Below are 26,436 nucleotides of genomic sequence, written 5' to 3'. Positions count from 1 at the left end.
AGTGTGGCGAGGGCCTGCAGTGTGGTAAGGGCCTACACTGTGGTAAGGGCCTGCAGTGTGGTAAGGTCCTGCAGTGTGGTGAGGGCCTGCAGTGTGGTAAGGGCCTGCAGTGTGGCGAGGGCCTGCAGTGTGGTGAGGGCCTACAGTGTGGTAAGGGCCTGATGTGCCACAACGGTGTGATGGTAAAGTGTTAAGATAGCATTGCAAAGGTATAAACCCATGATATTTCTTGGGTAAAAATTATAATACAAAAAAAAGAAACTGCTTACTCCACATTACTCATCGACTGCGACCAATCGTATTTTGTTGCGAGGTTCACATCCCATGAGCTAGCACTAGCTTGTGCATTAGTTAGCTGCCAATAGATGTAGGGTTAGTTAGCTTTACACCCGAGTAGCTAATACGAGTAGTGAAGTATTGTAAAGTAAGGTAAAGCTAACAATAAGACACTTTAGCTAATGCTTGATGTAGCCTGCCCATTCACTTGTTACAGGCAACTTAAAACGCATACTACTTATATTCACTTATTAGATTAAATTAAAAGACTAAATGTTCTGTTATTTACATCTTCAGTGTTATTCCTATCATTCTTTAGTGTCATGTCTTATGCAAACTTGAATGAACATTATAGTGAAAGTACTTCATTTTTCCTCCATCAGATTGAATTTGTAATTTAATACAATGATACATTTTTGGCATGTTTGTCATTCACAACAAAGGCTGCAGATTTATCGCGATATTTATAGATAAGCAAGCTACAATTGTCATGAAAAAAAAATAGCTTTAAGCAATTACAACACCTGAAGGAATTAAGCTCAGGGATAAATTAACATTACGTGTTTTAAAGACAGTAACAGGGATTGAAGTGGATCATTGTATTTGAGAGAATGACATCCTGGCTTTGTAATTCTCTTTGGTGTTTACTTACCTACTTAAATAGAAAAACATGTGAAGATACAACCATGAATGTTTCCAATTGGACGTTTTACTGAGCCAAAAGCAATCAATAACAGAAGGGATATCTTGAAACTTGAGGAATGCCTTCAGAGGCTCTCATTAGACTTTCAGTACAGTAACATTGCTTTTTCAAGTGGTTTGCACACTGAGAACATGATTAAGTAGATCTCTTCTGATAACAGGTCTGCTTCTCTGCTGTTATCTCTCCACTTGCTGTGAACTGTTTTACAAGCCTAATATAAGGCAATGATTTAGTGCATAATTTGAGGAAAAAACAGCCTCAGCTCCCCCCCAAAAAAGGTCTCATGACACAGTTTTTGTGCAGTGCTCGCCCTGTTATGTAATATGCACCACCCGTGTTAGAAGCCAGAGGAAGGTAGCTTGCGCTTCCAAAAGATGCTCGGTCAAAACGTTGGAATCGGCTGAAGAAAACTTTGCCTCGGGGATAAACGAGAGGCCCCATCTCCTGCCTCTCGAACTCCTGTCGAAACAAATTCAGTAAAGTGTGTCACACTTGAGCTGGTAGAGCTGTTGGCTTAGTGGCAGAAGACTATCGTTGAGGTGGACAGTTGTGGAATTGTCTGCATGCACAGCAAGGGGTTGGTGGAGATCTAGTACGCTCGACAAAAAAGTTGTGGGTTTGGAAAATGGGGTGTTGAAACACACAAGGCCGACAAATTTGCAGAAAATCAATATCAGTATGCAAACAATTGTTTTGCCAAATTGGCTGCTTTTGGACTAAATGAAGACTCAACAGTGCGGTATCTATCAGCAGAGGGTGCATCTAACAGAGTTCTTAAGTAAAACACAGTGGCCTCAGTGAAGAGCAAGCCAAGCGTCTTTACTCTTTCTCCTCTCTCTTTCTCTCTGACGGACCGGTTACAGACAGGCAATCTCCCCGTTGCCTCCCTCCTCTGTCTCCCAGCTCGGTGCGGCGGCCCGCAGGGGAATTGTATCTCATATGTGATAGAATCATCCTCTCCTTCTCCTTACATCTGGTTCATGCTGAGGATATCACGCTGGAATGAGAAAATCATCGGGGTGTGTGTGTGTGAATGGAGGGAGTTGGAAGGGGAGGAGGAGATTGGGGGGGAGGAGGGGGGGCACACATCACATGAAGATGTGACAGTGTGCAGAGGACTAATGAGGCTCTGTGCATGGCCCCCACCCGCCCTGCAGTTTGCACAAACGCACAAACACCGATGTCCAGACGCACGCGCACGCCACAGACATTTCATAGAGTCATGTAATCCTAATTGTATGTGTTATTATTTAATTTACACAGAACAATCCGGAGCAATTACGAGCTAATTCTGAGCCCCAAGGGGAAATCCAGCAGCGGGACGGGGAGCGCTTCTTTTCCGACCCTAAAGCAACCGTTTTTACAGCGATAACGTTCATATAGCTCCCTGCTCCCGCATGCCTCCACCCAACGTGACTCCATCTCACTGTACCTCACTCATTCACTTGACAACCGACACTTTTCAATTGCACTCGGCTCCAACAGCCATATTTTCACTTTGTAAAGGGAATGTCGTACAGCGGCGCGTGCAGGCCAGGACCTTGTTACGGCTGCGTAGACGGAATATTGCTCAGCACCTGATGCCAGATTCTCGTAATCGAGAAAAAAATGATGGGACAGGATGAAAATATCTCTCTACCACTCTCGCATGCCATCGGAAATATTAATATTTCTCCGCTGAGATATCCCCTCCACCTCCCCATCACCCCACCCCCGTGGCTTTTTTATGAAGCCGTGTCATAGAAGATGCATCTGTTTCTTCCTCCAGCGGCTGCAGCTTGATGGGGAGCAGATGTCTGCGCCGTGCATTCCAGCAGGGAGCCCTTGTCCCTCCGCTGATACGGGTCGGGTACCGCCTGCAAATGAGGGGGAACTGAGAAGCGTGTGCGGCTTCCTGTCGGGATCGGGTGCTTCCTGCGTCGAGGTCAGGGCAGGCGTCTGTTTGGCTCATCTCGCCACGGCCCTCTGGTTCTTTAGTACTGCTGGGTCCGGAGCCACGCCGCAGACGTAAAGCGCGGGGCTGTTCATTGAGCCCTCCGCTTAACGCGGAGTATTTACTGCATGATGACACAGCAGTGCAATTTCCCTTTATGAGCATCTTGTCATTAAATAAAATTTCACATGCAGGCCCATGTCTTAAAGCCCGTGTTGTGCGCCCTATGATATAAAAACCCCATGAAATATTACTTAAGGTAGTCTGTCATATGGGTCTTTGAAGTTCAGTCACACACCTTTTTGATTTTTTCTAAACCAGTTGCTTTTAGAAAGGGATAATGAAGTCTATAAAGACTATAAAAGCCTTCAGAGTAGTCTGAGAATGAGAGTCTCTGCTGCTTTAGTTTCAAAACCTTTTCTATGTGGATCAAATTGCCTAGAAACCTCTCGTAATAAACAACTTTCTATCTATACATCTTTTTCTTTATTGTTACAGGACTTCAATATTGCGACGGTTACCCACTTATTCTACTAATCTTATTATGGAGCCTGGTGTGTGACATTTTGTGGATAATTGTTGGCCGTCATGATTACTTTTAATTAATAAATTGGTTGATTTAAAATGCTTCTGCAGATTGAAGAATTTAATGAGTATGATATGTGAATGAATGATTGGCGGACAATTAAGTAAATACAATAACACAAGGCAAACCTTTTGAAATCTTTTAAAAACGCAATTGACAATTCATCCTTTTAAAGAGAGTAGAACTGATGAATATAATTAGAACTGGAAAAATTGGGATGTTGTAATCCTTAAGATTTCAAAAGAATTTGAAAATACGATTTGTCCAACATTTAAAGACGTAAAAGAATTTTTGAGTGGATCGGGTACTGTAAAAAAAACAAAACATCTTGAATTATCGTGCTGCAGGCCCTGTTGAGAATATGTTCTGCAGCATCCTAACAACGGCCCGGTCGCCAGGGAGCATCAATGTTTGGTCCACATACTGAGTCGTACTGCTAATGTACTCACACTAACACTCACACATATCATTATGCCTCTGTGTGTGTGAGAAAGAAGAGGAAGAGAGAGAGAGAGACACACACACACACACACACACACACACACACACACACACACACACACACACACACACACACACACACACAACCACACAACCAATAATTGTCTTTTGCTCTGGCAGTGGCCAACGGCCGAAGGCAAGCAGCCACACTCTGATCCATGGCTCAAAGCGTTGTTTCAACAGTATCAGCATCAGCCAAGTCAACAGTCAATGGCCCCCGTGGTGTTTCGCCCGCAGGAGGTTTTGAAAACCCCGGCTGCTGTCGCGAAAGACAATCACAGAGCTCTCTCTCTCTCTCTCTCTCTCTCTCTCTCTCTCTCTCTCTCTCTCTCTCTCTCTCTCTCTCTCTCTCTCTCTCTCTCTCTCTCTCTCTCTCTCTCTCTCTCTCTCGAGCTGCGTCCGCTCTGGTAATCACACGGTGGTGTCGGCATGGAAGGGTCCAACGTGTGCGACGGCGCTTCAAACACTGCTCTCCAGATGGCAGTGCGCTTTTGAATATGCACCTAGCATTATTAATTACTATTATGTCAAAAAAAATGTAGGTCGCAGCTCTGTGTGTGTTAATATTTGTCTCCGCTCAGGGGAAGAGAAACATGTTGAGTTGTGGGCCAGAGACGTTCAGCACCTGACATGAATCTTTCAGTCCCTTTTCCTTTTTTTTTCTCCCCCAAACCGATGCACAGAGCAATAAAAAAACTTTATGAGCCATGTATCGAATTGCCTGTCAGCGGCAACATCCCACAATTGATTGGAATACAAGCCGAGGCAAAGCGCTTGCTTACGCTGCTCTTTGGAGCGCGTCCAAGGAAATGTCTTGCGTGACCGAAAAGGTGCTCGGAAGTTAATTCCAGAGGTGAGACAGTGAAGCACCGGCCTAATTTTGGATAATATATTTTTAAAAAAAAGATCCAGGCTGCATATCCACAGGTTTATCATGATAAGATGCATTGCATTGTCTTACATGTTCTACATCCGCAGTATTGTACGATCAGTCAGCTCCTGAGGGTTTTTCACCAACAAACTAATAAATGAAACCATTTTCCATATTCTGCCAGCGGACTAAACGCTCTCCATGTCTTCTAATCTCAATCCTTATCGCAGCCGTATTCTCTTGCAAAAAAAACAAAACAAGGCTTGAGGATTCAGCCAGCTGCTCGGTAAGTAATCCTATCACTGGCCTCCATTGTGAACATGTAAGGAGTCAAGGAGAGTCCAGGGGAGAGCTCAAGGCTGTCCGTCTTTATCAGCCGCTGTTCATCTCGCACATCAGCAGCACCAACATGTGGGAATGACGGGGGAGGAGTGTGACCTTGACTGTGTGTGTGTGTGTGTGTGTGTGTGTGTGTGTGTGTGTGTGTTTAAGTGCACGGTGCAAGAATGCGTCTCAGACACAGTCTGATTTCAATTAATGCATGTAATTCCCTTTTTTTTAGATTCAAACACCAAATTTGCGAGATCCCAGCCAGCAGCTAAAAACCCTTTTTCTTGCCTCTTGTTTTTTTCCCTTTTTGAGGGTGAAGAAGAATGACGTTTTTTCTTCTCCCTCTTCGAGGATGAAGAGAATGACCTCGCTCTGTTTCTTCCCCTCCGACAGCAGGGAGGGAGGGGAACGGTGAAGGTTTAGAAGCTGACTTTTTCCTCTTTTATCCTCTCTTTGTCTTCCAGATGGACCTCTGGAGATGCCCCTCTTCCAGCTCATCCCCTCCCAGAGACAACTGGTCTTCCACGGAGACCGCCTGCCCCTGCAGTGCACCGCTTCCCACCTGGACTCCTCGGTGGAGCTGCGGTGGCGTCACAATGGCCGCGTCGTGACCACGCAGGAGGACCTGGGCGTCGACGTGGAGGAAACCCTGCTGCACGACTGCTGCCTGCTCACCAGGTAGACGGTGCGCAGGGGAGCCAGGGGGGCGGGATTAGCTGTTTTGCTGGCTGCTTACACTGACACGCATGCATACACGTCCAGGAGTGCGTGTGTGTGTGTGTGTACACCCACCAATGCAGATTAAGTGAAAATAAACACAAACTGCAGTGTCATGGTGACACAGAGATGCACACACATGTTCACAGGGGTCACATGCACACACGTCCGTCTCTCCATGCCTCCCTCGGTTTACCTTTTGGTGTCCGCGCCCTTGATAAGGATCTAAAAGGACAGGACAGAATTGGCTTGGCAGTGAGCCAACCACCTCAGAGCAATCTGCGGCTCGTCTCCGGAGGTTAGCCGCTCCTCGCGCTCCGGCTCTGGCTGATCACACGCTAAGAGGAACAGATGCTGAATCATAATTGCGGTGATACAGTAGACTGGCAACACTGGTTTGGCACATTTCTTTTTTTTATTTTAGTTTTGACAGAAGCCTCCATCCTCTTCCTGTCTTTGTTTTTTCTGTGTTCTGCAGCGTGTACGGGCATGTGTGTGGAGGTGTTTGTGTCTGTGGTTATGTGTGTGTGTGTGTGTGTGTGTGCGCGCGTGTGTGTCATAGTAAATGCATTTGATGTAACACTGTGGCAACAGGGCTCAGACGCGGCAGCACATTGCTGTTGATTAGTTTAACTGCTGCCTGCTCTGACTTGGCCTCGCTAACATAAATATTGATGGAGCGCTGACAGAAATATGTATCTCCGTGTCAACAGGGCCACGTTGCCTCTTGTTGTGCGGTTTATTCAGCGACAAGACTGCCAGCTCCTTCGTTCCACTCCTCTCAGTTTCTGGGGAAAGTTGTACCCTGCGAACGCCACGGATATCAATATTATTTTCCTTCTTTTCATTATGTACCAGCTCACTGTTTGACATTCTCAGTGATCCTGCAGTGGAAGCGCTGCCTTGAATAATTAGATCACAGGGTAGAGAGAACTTCAGGTGAGGTTTCAATATGTCTGTGGGGACAGTCCTCTGCAATTTCTATTGATGAATTCTTCAAATAGTCATTCAGTATTTGTTGCAGTGGCAGAGATACTCACAGTACTGGTTTGAGGTATTTTCACTTTACTTGAATATTTTCCACTTAGCTATTTTACATTTCAAATATTGCACTTTTGAAATTAACAAAATGTTATTTGACAGCTATATTTAAAAAGTACGAGGTAATATATTCAGCTACCTAAAAGCAATAAAAGTAATGAAGATTTGCTGTGCTCAGGCAGAAAGTTATAAGTAGAAGCATTAATATAGTCGTAAATTTCTTGATACTACTTCTGTTCTTACTTCAAGCTGCACTCATCAATAATATTGGAAGGATTGTGTTTGTAAGGTGAAGCAGTTCGAGCCAACAAATAACCCTCACCTGACTCAGCGGTTCCCCTCAGCTCCACGTGGCCGCTTCTTTTAGCAAATACACTCAGATTGAAATAACTTCCCTCCACCTGCCCAGCAAAACGATGTTGGGGACTCGCTGGTGAACACTTATCTGCGAGGGAGCCAGAGGTTTCCCTGGTGAGGTGGTGAAGAACAAAAGCAGAGCTAAAAGAGTGAATACTTGACTTTGACACAAACCCACTTTAAAACAAACAATAACATTACTTCACGTCTGAAAACAAATTCCCCATATCAACTCGTTGTGGCCATAATATGTGACTTACGTGAATGTTGCTGAAAAATGAATTGATGCAACTTTGAATGCAGGTGTAACGCATCGTTTTTGACTGGATACCATAAACCACGTACATATTCTGAATATCACTCGCTCTGTTTCACACGTTACGTATGTTGTCAAGTAGGAGATCGAAGGCAACAGTGGTGAGATTTCAGTGTGAAGTCCATGGGTCCGGTGTCATTGTACTCGGAGTGAAACTCCTTATGCAACTGGCCTTGTGTGTTGGTTGTGTACCCACTGCAAGCTCCCGTTCCAGCCTTCTGCTTCCTCGGTGCTATCAGCACAAGCTGTACTGCTTCCCCTCCCCCCGCACACACAAAGTTGACTCTACTTCTCTCGCCCGGCGTCCCAACGGCACGTGATGAATTTCTCGTTGCTCACATTCTGATTAGGGGCCCCGCTTGCAATTACCCATCGCTCTCCCCCCAAGTGGCAACCCATTCAGGTCATGTTGCTCTTGGCACCTAAAACGCCTCCCTCCCGTCGAGAGAAAGGCGCAAGGAGCCGACATCATTTCCATCGCTGATGAGTGTGCAGCGGAGCTCGCTCCAACAAAAACATGGTGCCGTGCTTCGGCTGAACTTCACCCTTCAACCCTGAGCTCCGTCTTAAATTGCGGCGCTGACAGAAACGTGCAAGGAGGGAATTAAAGTCCCGTGATCTCACTGGTCCGACACGTAACTAATGCCTCGACCTTTGACGCGCCAGACGCCGCCAGTGCTTATTTAGCCGCAGCGGGCGTCGCGTTCGCCGCTACAGCCCGCGTTGATGCCGTTCACCTTGGATGGATGTCCTCCGAGTCAGTCAGCCTCGCCCCGCATGCCCCATCGGAGGGGAAAGACTGAATACACAGGATTTGGCGCGTGGCTTAAAGCCCTCGTCTGGATTTGTCGCACGGCACTGCAGCAACGCGAGCGGAGATGCCAGAGCTTCAGCGGAGTGACCTCTGTGAAGGTGAAACCCAAAATGCTCTGCGGGTGTTTTCTCAGCTGAATTCCGCTTATCCCGCTTTAGGCTGCATCGGGCAAACGGCCAGCGTGGACGCTGCGAAAAACATCACGTGATCTTTGCTCACCGAAACCGCCGCGGTGCCGGGACATTTTTGTTTTTCTCTGTTTGTTCGCAGCTTTTTGTATTGTACTGTGTTTTCCTCACCGTATCGTGACAGCCTCTTATTTTCTGGCGCAGGTGGGCCGATAAGCTGATCCGTTTACGTTGCTCTCAGTGAGCAGAATCGGGGATGGGGAAAGGGGGTGGAGGCCTCATGAGGCCCGATAGCTCCGCGATGCGGGCCAGACTCCTGCTGAGTAATGGTGTCAAGCCAAACTCACAGTATTAGCTATGCGCGCGGCAGCCATGGGACCAGCCAGTGATTCATGTTTCATTAATCAAACATTTCAGAGCCCTGCAGCTAGCTACGGCAGACTTTTTGGATGTATCTTACTTAATCCTCTCCATTTTTAATCAGGCTAATCTTGCACAAAACTACGAACCTGGTTTGGTAGTATCACTGAAGGCAGAGGAAGAAGGGAAACGTCTCTCTCTGCCCACATCCTCCGTGCCTCTGCTGGTGATCTCTCCAAAGCTCTCCTCCTGGTTTTGTGTTGTTTTTTTTAAATCTCTGCTCCTGCTTACAAATATAAACTGTAATTTGATTAAATTCAACCCACATATCTTTCCTCTGTTCTTGCATTCTACTACGCTTTCCTTTAAATCCCTGCCTGTTGCAGTTTTGTGTTTTGTTTTCATTTCCCCTCAGTTTTCTGCCACGAATTTAGCGGCCGGTTTTCAAGCTCCTTTGCAACACCAGTTGCCAAGGAGACCAAATTTGATCATGTCCACATGTATGCAATTTTACCTCCGGGTTCATCCCTTTTACCGCGCTGCCAGTTTCAGTCAGCTAAGACAAATATAAGCTCGTAGTTACACTGGTTGAATCTTAACAACGACATGGCGAACTGTAAGTGATTCAACAGCCTTTGATAATATGCTGCAGAGTCTCGGAGAGAGTGGGTTAATATGATATGATATGGACGCTGCTCCGATGCAAAGAAGTCAGGGTATCGGTGGGATTTCTGCCCAAATATTGATACATTCTACCTACATTCTAAGTTTAAAAGTGTGAAACTTTAGAGGAGTAAGGAGCAGTAGTTCTGAAATGGGGGTACTGGAACCCCCGTGGGTACTTGAAGGCACCACAGGGGGTAAAAATAGATATTTAAAGTCAGCATAAAAAAACAAAAAAACACTTTAAAAATTGTTATTTAATCAATATTAAACAATGTAAGTCTAAGTTCTTAAACTGAATTGTATATATTCGATATTAAATCAGAGACTGGTGGCACAGCGCTGTGTATTACATTGTTTTTTTCAACCAAAAATGCTTTGCACTGGTCAGCGGGCATTTGCCTGAAAAGAAAATTCCACAGGGGGTACCTTACTAAAAAAAAAGGTTGAGAACCACAGTTCTAAGAGGCGCCAACACCCCTATCCTCCCAAGAACACAAATTCACCAACGAAAATGTCCTGGCTTTTTGGGGACAATTGTGACAGATTGAAAGTTCCCAATCTCATATAGACCACATTATGTAAACTAATTGTTAAATATTGGTGTGCGAGCATAAACGCTCCCTAATGAGTCCCCGGGGAGCCGCTCCACAATGGTGCAGTGTTGCCGGGGATGTAGGTCAGCGGCTCTGTGTGCGGCTCATGCGGGCCCCTGCCCTACTGCTCTTCGCACAGCCGAGCCTTTTTTCTTCACACGTGAGGGTGACCTTTTCTGTTCTGTAAGCTGGACCGGCTGCTGATGGAACGCTTTCCCTCGGCTCTCCTTGTTTTGTCAGGGCGCAGCAGTTCAGCCGTACCGTTTGTGATCAGGCTGCGGTAGGATTTGCCTTCCGTCCGTAAGGGAGGGACTCGGTAGGGAGTCGCAGAAGAGGAGAGGTGAGAGGGTGTTGAGGGGCGGGGGGGGGAGTCTCCCGGTGTGTTTCCCAGCATTTAGACAGTTGGCCCATGTTCAGCGATGATGTAACTGTCGCCTCTGCACACTGTTCATAGTTGAGAAGGGACAAGTGCAGCAGCTCTGTCACACACGCCTGAATCACACAGCGGCAAGTACACATGCAAACTACCTACCGCACCACCATCGTCAGCATCCTCTGCATCATCATCGTCAGCATCCATAAAAAAGTAGAATCAATCTGTTTTTTTTGGTCACGCACTGTAAAAGGACAACTATTGTGCCGGCTTTAAAAAAAACAAATGTTCTGCTCAAACCGAGCTTCTTGAATTTAATCGATAATACAAAGATTCGCACACCCGGGGCTCTTTGATGACTTGGAAGGACGTCAGAGTTTATCAGCAAATGTGATTGCATATGTTAAGTGTCATTTGCCCACTGCAAACACTACAATAGAAAATGCTTGTCTTGAAGTAAATTATAAAAATGTATAATAATATCAAGTATATAATAATAATATCAAAAATAAGCCCAACTTTTCTTTGGTTATTTATTTAATTTTGTGTGGTTGTGTGTGTGGATGTGGATGGTTGTGAATAGGCATTTGTTGGTGTGGTGTTCATGGATGTGTTAGAGTTTATACTCACACTTAGACTACTAATACTAATGGTATTGTTCTGATTGTTTGCTATTTGTTTGATAATGTTTGTTTATTTGGATGTCAAGGATGGCTCAGATGTGTTGAAAACACAAAATAAAAAGTAAAAAACAAGAAAAATGAAACCAGACAAAAATAAAAACAGTCAACTTAAAAAAAAAAAGTCAGCTCATAGCTAAACAAACAAGCAACATAGATATAGACCATAAACGTCAGTAAATATCCACAAGTTTCGTTTCCTGTGCCAGCCGCCGCCCATTTGAGCAGCACCAGAGCGGGCAGCGTGTCACACGTGGCCTCTCCCATCGCTCTCAGCTTGTTTCTGGATGCCCGCCTCCACTGTCTCATTTTCACTAGTTTCTGGTCCCTTGGTGAGGATGGTGAAGCGATGCATTTGTAGAATGAGGCTGGAACACCAAAGTGAATCCATGCAAACTGAACAGCAGTTTACTCAAAGGTTGAAACTGCTCCCTGTGAAGCAGTTTCTCAACGTGTGGGCCCCCATTGAGTCTGGCACACCCACACAACCGCTGCCGATTGTTTCACAATATTCCGCTGAGCGACAGGAGGTGGTGATGCGTCAATGCACATGCAACGGCAAGGAAGGATGTTTGAGTCATCATTCATTAATTTTGCATTTTGTTTTTCCCTCATCCGAAAAATCCAAAAGCCGAAAGAGAATGATTTGATCTCCCAGAGCTTCCATCTGTGTGAACGCTGTCATCCGAAAATGGAATCAGGTTAACATTAAGCTTCATGTGCAACATTTTGACATCGACGCAAACTGCCATTTCCTACCATTGTCGTTGCCGTCGCCTTCGTTGTCATCATCATCATCAGCCTGTGTGACAATGAGATCCAGTTTGAGGGGTAACCCCATGAATTATCGTGGTCCGCGCAGATTAGCCACTTTACCTTGCAACATGTCATGTTTATATCATTATGCACAGATGCAGGCAGCTGGACCGAGCCCAAAGAGTTTTCAATTCAAAGCCCGTCCACACTTTACAACTCCACAGTGGAAAAGGGGGGCAGTGTGTCAAGAGTCTGTCAAAGTCTGTCTTGATGACGATACATCAAAAAGCTCCTAACTCTTCAATGACTGGTGTAAAAATCTCTTTTTGTTCTTCTTTTTTTTTTTTAGAACAAATGACAATACACACACGGAATAACACACACACACACACACACACACACACACACACACACAGAAGATGAAATCAGGACTTATTTTATTAATTGGGTCCGTTCGGTACGGGGGGATGTCGGCAGCGTTCTATGATTTACGCTCTTCTTCTCCGACCAAACAAGCACAGTGGAGTTCACTCCTCATACCCAAGCACAGTGGGACTTTAGTTCTTTAGGGATACCTCTTTATTGTATTAAAAACACCAGGTGTAGTATGAACGCATTTGACTGACGGTATTTTGCAAGTCGACAAGCCATTTTGTCTGAAATGATGAGAACAGCAATAAATACAAGTATTTATGAACGCACCCCTCATACACAACACTGACAGCACCGCACCCCCCCAACATTCAGGTTGTGGATTAGTGATGTGCTTAGGTTTTCCACCGTATAAGTGTGTCACCTTGAGGAACGTTATTGGTTATAGGTTATCGGATCCCGCTGCAGTAAAATGAAATATTTCCTAAAAGGAATGTGGTGCCCGGAAACGCTCCAGCTTTAACGACAGCAGTTATTTTACTCACTACCACTAAGACTGATAGCCCTGTAAGAGCAGTAAAGATATATGGGAATATTAATAACAGTATCATTCTCAGTTGGGGATGGCAATGTCAGTCGCTTGCTTCACCACTTTGATCCAGACATGAAATATTTAAAGAACTATTGAATAGATCCCCATTTAATTTGGTTCTGACATTTATGATTCCCACGGGCAGAACTGTACGAACTTTTTATCTAGCGCCGCCGTCATCAGTCCGAAATTTTAATTTGTTTCATTCAATTTTTAAACACAGCTGCTACAAAGCGACTGTAGTCCCTCAGAATTGTTGTTTTCGTTGATATTTTTGCCAAATGCGCTCCACGTGGCATGACACGAAGATGAGGCAAAAATAACAACAGTGAAGTTTTGTCAAACGCCGAAAACTTCAAGGACAAAGGTGTGTGTCTGCCACAATCAAAGAGCAAAGCCTTCTGTCTCAACGCCCTGTTGGGATCTAATGATCAAAAGTCACACAGGGGTAGAAATTCATGGTAGAGGAGGTAGAGATACCAATGGTGTTGCACTCAATAGACCAGAATGCAATGCAGTCTCAAGTAATATTATTGTTTTGAGTCATGACTGTCTCCTCTCGCTACCTTCATGTGCACTAATTCTCTTCAATGGTCACATGCAGACTGCCAGCATGGATATGTAGTTTTCACCAGGTGCATCCTGGGACAGGCCCGTGTCTAATAATTGTTCTAGTCATAGGCATATTGAGACAGAGACGGGAAGGGAGAGAGAGAAGCGGACCAAACGAAGGCGTTTCATGTTTTTGAATAGTATTTCTCTCACATCCTGTGAGAAAGGTTTTTCTGGGATTACTGCTTCTCCACATGAGAGCCTCTCAGCCTTGTATCATCTGTAGCCTGAATGATTACAGATTCTTGTCCGACCAGTCACTTTATCATTTTCCAACTGGCGCTCTACCCGTGCTCTCGTTTAAATGCTCGTTACGGTGTTTTGTGGGTACACTGTGTTTTTTTTTTCATTATAAACACACGCGGCTTAATTAACTCACAAGTACACACGACGCAAAGATAATATTTTTTGGGGAAATAAACAGTTGGCATTTCTCAAAGAGGCAGAATTTTCATGGTGATAATGCCCGTTGCTTAGCAATCTCCAGCAGCTTTTATCCTCTTTTTTTCTCCTTTTCATAAGGAGTAAAATCCTCAAGATTAGTCGCCTTGGCAAATGGCCTGCATTGGCTCATTGTCACTGTTTCACCATCCGTTGTTTAATCAGGCCTTTTCCATTGAGATAGGAATCACTGTGACAAAGTAGGAAAGATAAGCATGAGTAATGATCATCTTGAGTCACAGGCAACAGTTTAAACCGCTGCATACTCATATATGCACAGAGGTCTCGATATGAATTGGATTTGTGATGCGTGCACACACGTTTCTGTGGTCCCGTCCTGATGAGCTGCTTGCACTGACTGCAGAATCCTTCAGCGTCGCCCTCCCCTTAACCCTCCCCAATGCACACCTAACTCGAATCCTTAGCCTAATCAAAGACAACGATAATCCAAACCACCTCAAATTCAAGACTTTACACAAAAATAATCCTCAATCTACATTTAACTTCAAACCCGAGACCACATCCTAATCCAGCACGTTGTCCCAACCTTTTAAGACCATTTGAAGCTCATAGAAAGAACATTGACAACACGCACACGCACGCATTTACAGACACACACACTCACACACCACACACACACACGTACGCACGCACGCACAGACAGACAGACAGACAGACAGACAGACACGCACACACACACGCCCACACACACACACGTATGCACGTACAGACACACACACACACACACACACATGCTCGCCCACACCCCACGTACTTCAGACACACAATCTGTGCGGTCACGCTCACAGCTTTACGCCTCTGTTCTCCTCCAGTGAGGTCATCCTCTCCAACATCGACGTGGGCATCGCTGGCATCTGGGAGTGCCTGGTGACCAGTTCCCGTGGCAACGCTTCTCAGCAAATGGAGATTGTTGTTCTGGAAACGTCGGCGCCCTACTGCCCCGCGGACAGAATCACAAACAACAAGGGTGATTTCAGGTGAGTCACCTCCCAGCCGACGAACCAGAAGCTTTACTATTCACGAACGGTTATCTCAAGATACCCATCCAATGGTTTTCAAAGGGTTAAGCTTGTGTTAACCAAAGATGTTGCAGGCATCCAACCACAGAAAGAAGTGCAAACATACGAAGACATTTCCAGGCTCTAGAACTCATGCAGCACTCTATGATGTTTAAAGCTATAACACGGGGAAAACAGCTGGCGTGGTCAGTCCAGATACCAGTTACCATATCCCCCTACCAGCAAAACTCCCCATACAACCACAAGGTATCATCTTTACATGTAAGTTTCCATAAAAATAATGATACAAAATTATAAAAAAAGACATGCAATTTGAATAAGGTGTCATGAGGCAGAGCCAGAATCAGGTCCAGCTGTTTCCCTTCTGTTGTGTTAAGCTAATTTTGCTAGACACTGGCTATGTCATATCTATCTGCATATCTGCATACACACGTCATGCTGGTTCAATAGTTCTGCCCATCCATCTGGTCATTAATACAGCAAATCCTTGAACCATAAGTGTGTCGTTTTTATTTACCAACTAGTTAAGTTTAATTAGCGGTAACGGACGGTAATCGTTGGTTTTCAGAGCTGAGACCAAGAGGTCGCCAACAAAATAAGGCAATAGTGTGTACTATAATTTAGTCACCAGTCCTAATTACGGAGCCCACTGTATAAAAATTAAGACTGTAATCAGTGCACTCACTCTCTCTGCCATTATCTCTACATGTACAGTGCAGTCGAGGTACTTAAGTCTGCCTCTTGCTGCTGTCCCGCTGCTTATTGTGCCACCTGACAACAATCTGCCACACCTGGTCTGCCTCGCTCCAGATGTGGCTCATCAACTGGCAAAGGACCAGAGCTGAGCCTGGACAGTTCATGGATGTTCGTTATAATTGTGATACGTGACATGAAAACTCCCACAAACATTATGGCGCAATGTATTTCAGCTTCGAGACAGTAAAAAAAAAAGGAAAATAGAAAAGAAACAAAAAGGTCACTTGTTCCCATGACTCAGGTTTCACATAAAAAAGAGGAACAAAAACTGCACACCTCCTCGGCCTCCATTTATCTATTCTCCTGTTTTCCCATCCTCCGCTCTTCGTGACCACGTTGTAACCTGGTGCTTGTGCAAACACTCTCTCACCCGCTCGCCCCCTGTGGCTCCGCTGCCGTCGTGTACACTCCTTTTGTAGCCGCCGTACTTTACAGCCCACCTCCAGCGCAAGCAAGCACAGGGGCTTTGTTTCTGTTGGAGCATTGGAGTAATGGGCTGGAAAATGAGCCTCCTGCTTTGGTGGGGGCGAAATTAACGCCATTTATTACTAAGTAGCTGCTGCTGCCGCCGCTGTTAGAGAGAGAGAGAGAGGGAGAGGTAGAGAGAGAGAGAGAGAGAGAGGTAGAGAGAGAGCTGGAGGGGAAAAAATGAATGTGGAGGGAGCAGCGTGGACAGATTACCTGCCTCCTGAGGGCGGCGCTCCTTTATTTTCATTTAGATGAAGTCACAAGTGTTGCCATTAGAAGCGCTGCCTGAGCTTCTTCTCCGCAGCAGGGTTTTGACGTCGCCTTCAGGACAAAATCGCAAAAATCGCAGGACTCTCGTTTCTCCTCTGATTGCAGGACAAATTGGTCAACATGTGAGGGGAAAACAACTCTCTCCTGAGGCCGCGGAGCCACCGGCACCAGCGCCAACGAAACGAACCCCAAAAAAACCCTGCAGTTTTTTTTATTATCTGGGAAATGGAGGCTAATGTAGTGGAGTGTGAATGTTTGGCTGACTTTTCACACTCAAATGAGCTTTACTTTATTGAAACACTAACAGGCATCACCCGGAAAATGAAAATGTTCCATTTCTCCGTGAAAAGCGGCCTGGCCCACCCCATCGCAGGTTGGTCAACGGAGCCGCTCCAGGACTTGGCTCTTGACAACATTATTGACAAAGTCTCATTTCTTGCTACAGAGGAGTTCATTGAACTTTGCATGGCCATGCGAACACCACTTACAATTATTCTTTAAGGCGGACTTTCCCCCTTCAGGAAGGAACAGGCAGTGGCAGATTTTTTTTTCTGCGTACACACATCCTTCTCTTGTTCCATGCGTGGCAATTACGTAGCTCGCTTTTATAAAGATGTAGGACTCGAGCTCCAAAAACCAAAACCTACGTTTCCCACGATTAAATTAGATCCCTGGCAGTACAATTCCCATGTCTTTTACTCGACACACCCCAATTTATAACTACAAATGTTCTGTTACCTTCAACAGAACATTTTTAGTATTAGTATTCTCTACCTGAACCCCAATAGAACCCCAATAAAATAATCGGGGTTGATCTTTAACATGCTAGTCGCTTAGTAAGAGCGACAGAATACATTACACACGGGGTGTGGAGTACTCCCCGTTTCTAAGTTCTGGTGCACAAAGTGGAAACACAATAAAGTTGATTGATAAAGTTAATTATGTCAGAAGTCATCACCAAGACAGCACATTGTTTCACAATCAAGTATCAGAATCTGCAGTCTCCTGCAAAAAAACAAAACACCAAAAAAAACACAAAGTAATTAGAGCTAGCTGTAAATCAAATATGCAAATTAATAAATTCCTGAGCACAGGGAGTATGAAATTGCCATCTGGTGCTGTGAGTAAAAATTCCCACACTCGCTTCATTGACTAATATCTTGTGTGGCAGGTGGCCAAAGACTTTGGCTGGCATCCTCGCCTTCCTGCCTTGCGCTCCCGCCACCTTTGGCTCCGCCCCGGGCAGCGGCAGCAACAGTGGCAGCAGTAGTGGCAGCAGCAGCGGCAGCAGTGGCAGCGCCCCCCGCCCCCCGGGCCATAAGGCGAAGAAGGCGTGGCGGAACTGCGACCGCGCCGGGCGGTGGGCCGAGGAGGACTACACTCAGTGCCTGTACGCCAGTGAGCTGACCCGCGTGCTGCATGAGCTCACACAGGTATCAACTCACGGGGGACGGGGAGTCTATTCTACGCTTCGTTTTCATTGTCAGTGAATCCCTTCTGATTCTGCCGATATTCAACGTGTCGACTTTGACATGTTCGCGGCAAGATTTGAGAACGTCATACACAGAAACAAACACTTCCTGTGATTCATCCGTAGCCTGCAGGCATTTGCACACCTCGAGACGAGGCGACGAGCTGCTCCATTCTACGGTATCGTGGGAATACAGCACCACCTCCAAATTCAAAACTACACGCATGGCATTTAATAACAGAGAGTGATTCATCATTTATGAATTTATTTTGTTATCAAAGCTGTTTCATGTGACGAGAGACTGTGTGATCATCTCGTGTTCCATAAGATGACTACTTTGGAAAGCAACTTGTTCATCATCTATTCACCTTTTTTTTTCTCCAGGGTGAGGAACGACAGGAGTTGGCTTTTCATTCAAATCGCCAGGGATGACCGGGGAATTAGCTGCATGCCAAATTAAGCAACGCACACAAGGCCAAATTGCCAGAGTTACCATATGACCGGTTGCACATGCAGTGTAGCATTTAAAAGGCAATTTAAAAAAAATAAGAATCTGGCCAGCACACCGGAGCTACATTATGTCATTTTTAGCAAACTTAATGGAAAACCAAAATTTCAGCTTAAAAACACCTAAACAAATCTGCACATGAGTGTGTTTGTAACCGGTACGGACAACATTATCTCCACTTCACCTTTCTTTCCTCTGCTTCGCTTTGTTTGTGTGTGTGTGTGTGTGTGTGAGAGGCCATGTCGCGCACTCCCCCGAGCACAGGATATTAATGATGGTGTGAATTTGACAATGCGTAGGGGAGAGACATCGTCACCCTCTCTGAATTATTGCCGCACGTTTGCCCTTTGTCTTCCAGATTACCGTCAACACCACCAACGCTCAGCCTTTAGGCCAGCAGTTGGTGGCCTTCACCAGCAGGGCGGCGCACTTCACCGACGTCATGGACGTCATCTTTGTCACGCACCTGGTGGAGAGGCTGACGAGGCTGGTGGCGAAGCGCAGAGACGTAAGACATGACAGTGTTTCCAAAGTCTGCCACTAACTGTTTGGATGCAATGCTTTGTAGTTGTTGAGCTTTATCGCTTAAAAGCGTTCATCCCCACCAGAGGTAATGACGGCTTCTCAGGGGCCCCAATTGAACGAAACAGAGAAGGACCCTTGATCAGGCAATCGATTCCAGACAGCTTAACTTCTCAACTTGTACGCTTTTCCTCCTGCCCACCGCAGCGTTGGACCTGAATAGCGATTATGGTCATGAAGACGCATCTCTTTTTGAGCAAGCCGAGTTTTACCTCAAGCGTCCTCGCTTCGCAATTTTTTTTGTGGCTGGAGGCAATCTGAGGGGGGGGGGGGGTGGTGGAGGAAAGGTGGTGCTTTACGTCACGCTGAAGGGCAGGTTGTGCGAATACGAAGGCCACTGAGCTCAAGTCAGTGAAAAGAATCAATATCATCTATTACTTGGCCTATTACTCATCATGGGTCACTCGGGAGGTGATATTATGAGGAGATACTTATAGTTGTATCATTCCTGAGATAATGCTAATGAGACCACCCTCATTCATCCAATAAAGAACAGTCGAATGAAGCAACAATGAGAAGTACAGTAAGTAAATAGCGCACTGCCATCCCAGGGAAGCGATTAGGCCCCATTGGAGCTGCTAATCTAAATTAAATCTCCCTATAATGAATGAAGCCACCATTTGCCTCCCTCCCAATTCTGACTGGAGATTATAAATGTGCCTGTTGTTGCGGATGTGATTGATGTGCATGATGAGTCTGCTTCCTCGTGTGTGTGTGTGTGGTGTGTGTGTAGGCGAGCTTGGTACAGTACAGCTTGTGCCGTTGTCTCCGTTCATTATTTCATTTGGAACACATGTCTGCCTGCGTCTCCACAGCTGGGGGACTATATATCCGACGTCGCCAGCAACATGATGCTGGTGGAGGAGCACATCCTGTGGATGGCGCAGAACGAGGCCCGAGCGTGCACTCGCATCGTGCAGTGCGTGGAGCGCATCGCGGACCTGGCGCTGAGCGGAGACAATCGTGCCATTTCCAAGGTACACGGCGGGACTTTTGAAGACACCCGCTAACACTCACCGGGACGAAAGTTGATTATCTGACTAAATGTCCTGAAGCCTTACCTTTTTTTATTCTTTCTTGCAGCCTCGGATAATGAGAAGTTAATTTGGCTTCAGCAGGTAGCTTGAATAAGGGAAGAGAAAGATAAATTGGTTCCTTTGTTTCTTCTCGCTTCCCGTCTATTATTTTTCCTCTCTGCTGTCGCTGGGGATAAAAGCATCTGCTTAATGACTAATATAAAAATCTCTTCCGCCGCCACCCAACTCCTACTAATTCTTGCCCCCCCCCACCCTCTCTCCTCCGCCTCTTCCCTCCTCACCCCCCTTAGGTATCTGCGAACATCGCTCTGGAGGCCTTTCTGATCCGACCGTCTAACTTCCTCGGCTTGTCCTGCACAGCTCTCCAGCGGCCCTCGCCCTCCTCCGCCCCCTCCCCCCCTGCTGAGAGCCGCTCCCGCGCCGACAAGGCCGCGGCGCGAGAGCGCGATGCCGCCGGGGAATCGTTGCTCAACTTCAAATGCCACACTGTCAACAACAGCGGCTCACCGGCCAGTCATCTCAGCAAGGTAGGGGCACCGGTTAATAAATGGTGTGAAACTTTCTAAAATATGCTGCTCCGTTCTTTTGCCGGCCTCTGTTGGCGGAAAATCCACCGAATCCCGCCCGAGGTCAGTGTTCTCTGGCTGCTTTTCTTTCTCACTCCCAGCGGGTTTTTCTTCTTTTTTTTTTGGAAAGGCCACACACTTGTATTTCCTGACACTGTTTTTAAATGTAAGAGTGAGAGAAGACGAGGAGAAGATGTTCTAACTGTGAGAGAAATAAAACGTGAGAGGGAGGGGGGGGGGGAGCAGCTTATGCAGCAGCTCATGGGCACAATAAAATGAATTCTCCAGTGCCACACAGTTGAAGCATGCAGGAAGGATTACCACTCGCCCGGAAGTCTGTTGTCGGCCCATTTTTCCCGGGCAAGGTGACACCTCGTTTGGGTTTGTCGGCATGCCATAGATCAGCCATGATAGGTGGGGTTGTAGCGAGGGCAGGGCCTGCAGACACAACAGTCATTTGGGAGTCAATGTGATGAATAAGATGGCCTTGCGTTCCTGTCACTTTAAATCAGTTGCGGCCTCCGTTTGTGGCCATTCCAAAAGACAAAACACCGCGGCATCAGACGAGAGGGTCACTCTGAATCTGCAGATGGCGGGGAAGCGTTCAACTGACGTGGCATCGTCCTGAACATTGCATCCTCTCGCACGCTGGTGAATTCATCAGCGTGCATGTGAGCGTATCCCGTCAGTCCATGTTAATGCATATCGGAGCCATTGGTTTGTGTTTTGTCTTTGAATCAAAGTGCTTGTTTATTTTCCCTCCTCTTCTTTGTCTCTGCTGAGACGTGTGTCAAGCAGCTCCTCGTTCCAGCTTGTGGCCATGTCTGTCTGCCTGTCTGTCTGTCTGCCTGTCTGTCTGTCTGTCTGTCTGTCTGTCTGTCTGTCTGTCTGTCTGTCCGTGATGGGCCGTGGATTTGGTACCAATGCCGGCTGTTTAGTTTAACAGCTGATTGCGGTGTAATACAATCAACATTTCACTCACCAGATGCACATAACCCACTGTGGGAAAGGGGTCATCTGTATATCCTTAGATTCTAGGTTCTAGGTTTGAGATATTAGCTTCACTGACCAATGACAGAACATGTTAATGGTCACGCGGGCCCTGTGACGAATCACAATGTCCCTAATGCTAGCAGATACTACTCTCGCATAGAGAAACAAAAGGTGGAATCTGATTGGATGAGCTAAACTTAACGAGCTGTCAAGCATGCCATGCTGCTGGCCTGAGCTGAGGAACAGACGTGAAGAAAGACATGCGCTTGCACAATGAAAAAATAAGTTAATTAGGACAAATAAATATAATACATGTAGTTTATTTGAAAATGTAATTATGAAATAACTTTTAATTCTAAAAAATATATGATGTATGTATGCGTTGCTGGAAGATCAGCTAAGTCAGCTGTAACACATGGAGGGCATTTCTAAAGGCCGCTGTGCTAATTTACTACACATTGCTTGATGATTTTCAGATGGAGTGGTCAAATTGCGAGGCAAATGTGGAGAATGTGTACTCATTGCCCCGTCTCAAGATCAAGTATTTCTCTTTAAGCAGCCTAGCAAAAAAATAATCTTTGCTCATTGGTTACATTGGTTTGTATACAGACTGTATACAAAACAGTCACCGTCACTCGTTTAAAAGCCTTGATTTCTACATTTTGGTCGTCACCATCTTGTTTTTGTACAACCGGCAGTGACCCGAGAGGCAGCAACAGAACGCTAAATCAGACCTTTTTATGCGACCAAAAGGTTCAAATTAACTTTCATGAAGTGAAAAGAGACTGTGATCTATGAAAGGGTTGAAGTTGTAAGACAAAAACACAGACAGCGACCTGTACATCACAAGGTAGCCCCGCTGTAAAGCATACCCCACTTTTTGATTTGTTTGACTCTAAGTGGGACCATCAATTGCTAATGAACATCCGTTTTGATGAAAAGCGTGAGGTGAAGAAGTGGAATACTGTTTCCAGCTCATTTAGCATGCAGAATAAATACAACTCGCCCTCCCAGGGCAATTCACACTCTCGCACCTACGTGCTGCCCGGCTTCCACAGCTCCTGCTCCTCTGGAACAGCTGTGGGGTGAAGAGCTGGAGAGCACTTTAATTGTAATAGTTAAGGGAGATGAAAGGGACTTCAACAACCTATAAAAGGGCTCTAATCTATTCGAGGTACCCCCCCACCCCCTCTCTACTCTTAACAGGGCATGTGGGAAAGACTTTTTCAATTATTGATAATGGGAAAGGTCTCTCAGGCCGAATACTTTAGCAGATGCTCTCAATCACAGGCAACTTGCATCAGAATCAGATGGAGTCGGACCCCCAATATTTTGACAAATATTCAAACCACTGACACTTCTAAGTTACTCTGTAGGACACTCATTAACTTCTGATGTCACATATTCAGTACATGATATCTGTTGTTGTAAAATTCTAATGTCAAACAGGACTTGTTGTGTACAACAGGAACAGTTGGGGGGGGAGGAGTCTTTGGTGGATCAGATAACTCATCCATAGCAGGATGACCCATACAGGAATACCCCCGAGTGATGTTCGACCAGATGAAGATCTGGATGGATGTAGTCCTGGGGCAGAGGAGAAGGAGTGGGGGAGGGTTGCAGTGGTCTGGCACTAAAAAAAAACTAAAAAGCAGCAGAAAAATAAATGACAGTTTTAACAATTGTCTCACAGAGGTTGTGGCTCAGTAAATAGAGGTCTTCCCTATTGAGCTTCCGCTCAGCTTCACATAGACACAAAAACTATGGTTACCTCCGTTTCACTAAAGCACATATTATCTATTCCTTCATGTTACCACAGTAAGCAAATCAGAAAATTAAACAAAGCAGTTGTGGGTGCGACGTACTGAAATGAAATGAGTATACAATTTTAACTGCATAATGCAAAAATCAAGATTCAGCTGGGCGGTGAGCGCCTGGCTCAAGCTGTGGCATGCAATAGCTGGATGCAATATTAAAAGGAAACATATTTATGTGTTATCCTGCATGATGCATGAGACTCATGTGTGGAGAAATGCTTTGTTTTAAGGAATATGTGATTTTGAATCTGACAAGAATGATAAGGAATCCCTGTGTGTGTGTGTGTGTGTGTGTGTGTGTGTGTGTTTTATACTTAGCATATGGTGGATGTATTGCTGGGGACCCAAGGATGTGGAGTGTGCAAGTTGGTGCAGTTTGGGCTTTGAATATAAGCGATGATTTGAGCGCGCAGACTGCAGTGGCCTTTTGCTCGAGTGGTTCTCGACCATGCTTCACTCTTAACACGACGTTTTTGAGAAGAAAAAAATGGATCCCTCTAATCTGAATTGATTAATTGAACTCTTTCTGCTAGTTTTGTTCAAACTATGAGAAGAAAAAGTCAGGATTGAAAAGTTTTCAAGATAGCTTGCCATCAGGAAATTCACCCTATCTCCCAGCATCATAATGAGTTGCTTCTCACGCCTTTCAATAGTGTGGACAAACACGCTGTGGGTTACTCAACTCACATTTTTCCTCATCATATATTTGAATGCTCAAAGCATCAAGTGCGTGTGTTGCCATGACAATAAGTAAACCGCACATCATTCAGCTGAGACAAATCTCATAATTGTGGTTCTCGCAGCAGGCTGCCTAAGCCAGTGTTAAGTTCAAGGATGAAGGGGAGCTTATACACCAACCAGCCTGTTAAAAAGGATGCATTCAACTCAAAGCCAGAATGAGGCAGACATTATAGATATTATAGTAGGAGATATCTTGTCAAATGAGCAGCCATTCGGAGTTGAGATTGAAGAAAGGAGCTAACTTTCCTCCCACCATCGCGGCGGCATGTGTGTTCACAGTTCAAACTCAATACAATTGGTATATCAGGAGCTCGGACATAAATGCAAATGACGCACGCACGCACACACACACACACACACACACACACACACACACACACACACACACACACACACACACACACACACACACACACACACACACACACACACACACACACACTCCCGTATGACTCATCAGTCAGTCTGTCTACCACTGCTCAGTTTAACAGCACACTGTGAAGGCTGGAGCAGACACGCGGCTCCACCGCTTGTTATCAAGCAAGGGATATAGTACAAAGATACAGACAGACCAAAAAAGGTCTAAGCTGGGAAAAATGAATCCTAGTTTGATGTCATCACATAATCATGAATCTAATTTTCTATTTTATTTTTTTATGCCTTCACGCCAGCGACATGTTTTCAGATTAAGGGGATTTCTTCAAATTTGGCAGAAACGTCCGCCCGGACTACCCGGAGGAGAATCTGACGGTGAAAGGGCAAAGGTCACTGTGACCTCAAGTCCGTCCCATTCAATGCAATATTTCGGAAAACGCCTTGACAAGCCTCTACTTGCCCTCGAGGATGCACCGATTTAATTTTAAAGAATCAAACATCACCTCAGAAAAGACATTTTCTGTCCATAACTTAAGAATGCATTTGTCAATTATTACAGTTGTAGGTTAAAAAAAAGAACAAATATGGACGCAAAAGGCAACTTGCCTACTTAGTGGAGGCATACAACCTCGGGGCGATAAATCTAGTTTTATTCAAGTTTATTTTGCTCGGTCCTCCTAACACAGAATTACAATAACCTTAAAGTAAAAAATAAATAAATAAAAATAAGGCACAAAATATGAAAGATTTAATTTATTGCTATGATAAATATGATAATAGTATTGCTTATTGTATCTTTATACACTATGCATTTCTACAATTAATGAATTAGTTAATGGTTAAATTGTCATTGAATAGTTAGTACATACAGCAAATCAAAATATAAGTGAAGTGAAAGTCCAAGCTTGTGTGAAGTTGACAAACATGTCCTCATAGAGCTCAAGTGTTGTTGCCAGCAGCAGCGGTTGGGTGCCTGAGTGTCATTAACTATAACGGTGGCACGCAAACTTTTTAAGAAGGGCTTTAAAAGTGATTAATGGGCCAGCTCCTTAAAAAACCTGCAGACTTCACCATAAACTGGGCTCCTTTTCCAGGCTGTTCCCTCCGTCCTCGTGTGGCTGGCTGAATGGCTGAGTGATCTGCTCTCCGTCTCACTCTGGCAGACGCTCAGCACCGTTTAGAGCCATTTGGGTCCAACTGGACTAAGACACACAGCATATGGCCCACTGTGCCAACACCTTGCCAAAGAGCGGTGTGATAAAACACAGCCTTACAACATCAGCGCCTCACTCAATGCACTCTATTGTGAAAGTCTTTGTCTCCTGATTTACTTTCTGTTTTTCCACAGAAACATTGTCAGATTGTTATAGAGGAAGGTTAAAAGAATGAGGGGACTTTCTTCTCAGGGTAAATAATTAAATAGTAGTCTGATGTAACGCGTTTGGTCTGGACTATGTGTCATCTCCACTTCTTTCTCCCAATGTCTCTTTGTCACTCTCTGTCAGACATCAAGCAAACACCGAAATACCACAGAAGAAAAATCCGAGTTTAGATCTTCTTCTCTGGAAAGACTTTAATGTTGACTGAAGCCACCTGGTGTTGGGGGACAGCTGTGCGGACATCTTCACTCTATACGTGCAGGTCAGATGTCCTCACACTTGTGTGACAGAGGAAGGGCGTCTTGCTGTGTCCAGGCTCGGTAGAAGCAACAGCAAAGGCCTTCACACAAACCAAAACGCTAAATACACCCCTGCAAATAGTTCATGTCCAAAACTGTGCTGTGTTTTGAAAAGT

General features: G+C 45.4%; 1 protein-coding gene across 1 annotated transcript in view; it reads left to right on the top strand.

Moving 5' to 3' along the window:
* The window catches only part of LOC137780044 (adhesion G protein-coupled receptor A3), a 150,067-nt gene that overhangs the window by 30,841 nt on the left and 92,790 nt on the right, over window positions 1-26,436 (top strand). Inside the window, exons 7-12 of the mRNA XM_068568367.1 lie at window positions 5,665-5,878; window positions 14,852-15,016; window positions 17,724-17,985; window positions 18,890-19,039; window positions 19,929-20,090; window positions 20,441-20,677. Of these exons, the coding sequence (XP_068424468.1) occupies window positions 5,665-5,878; window positions 14,852-15,016; window positions 17,724-17,985; window positions 18,890-19,039; window positions 19,929-20,090; window positions 20,441-20,677 (1,190 nt within the window). The remainder of the gene's footprint in view (window positions 1-5,664; window positions 5,879-14,851; window positions 15,017-17,723; window positions 17,986-18,889; window positions 19,040-19,928; window positions 20,091-20,440; window positions 20,678-26,436) is intronic.

Source organism: Clinocottus analis, unplaced genomic scaffold (genome assembly GCF_023055335.1).
Source record: "Clinocottus analis isolate CAN_PGR_092001 unplaced genomic scaffold, fCliAna1.0.p SCAF_8, whole genome shotgun sequence".
NCBI classification, from domain to species: domain Eukaryota; kingdom Metazoa; phylum Chordata; class Actinopteri; order Perciformes; family Cottidae; genus Clinocottus; species Clinocottus analis.
Note: the sequence above shows the minus strand (reverse complement) of the source record. Positions and strands in the feature narration are given on the sequence as shown.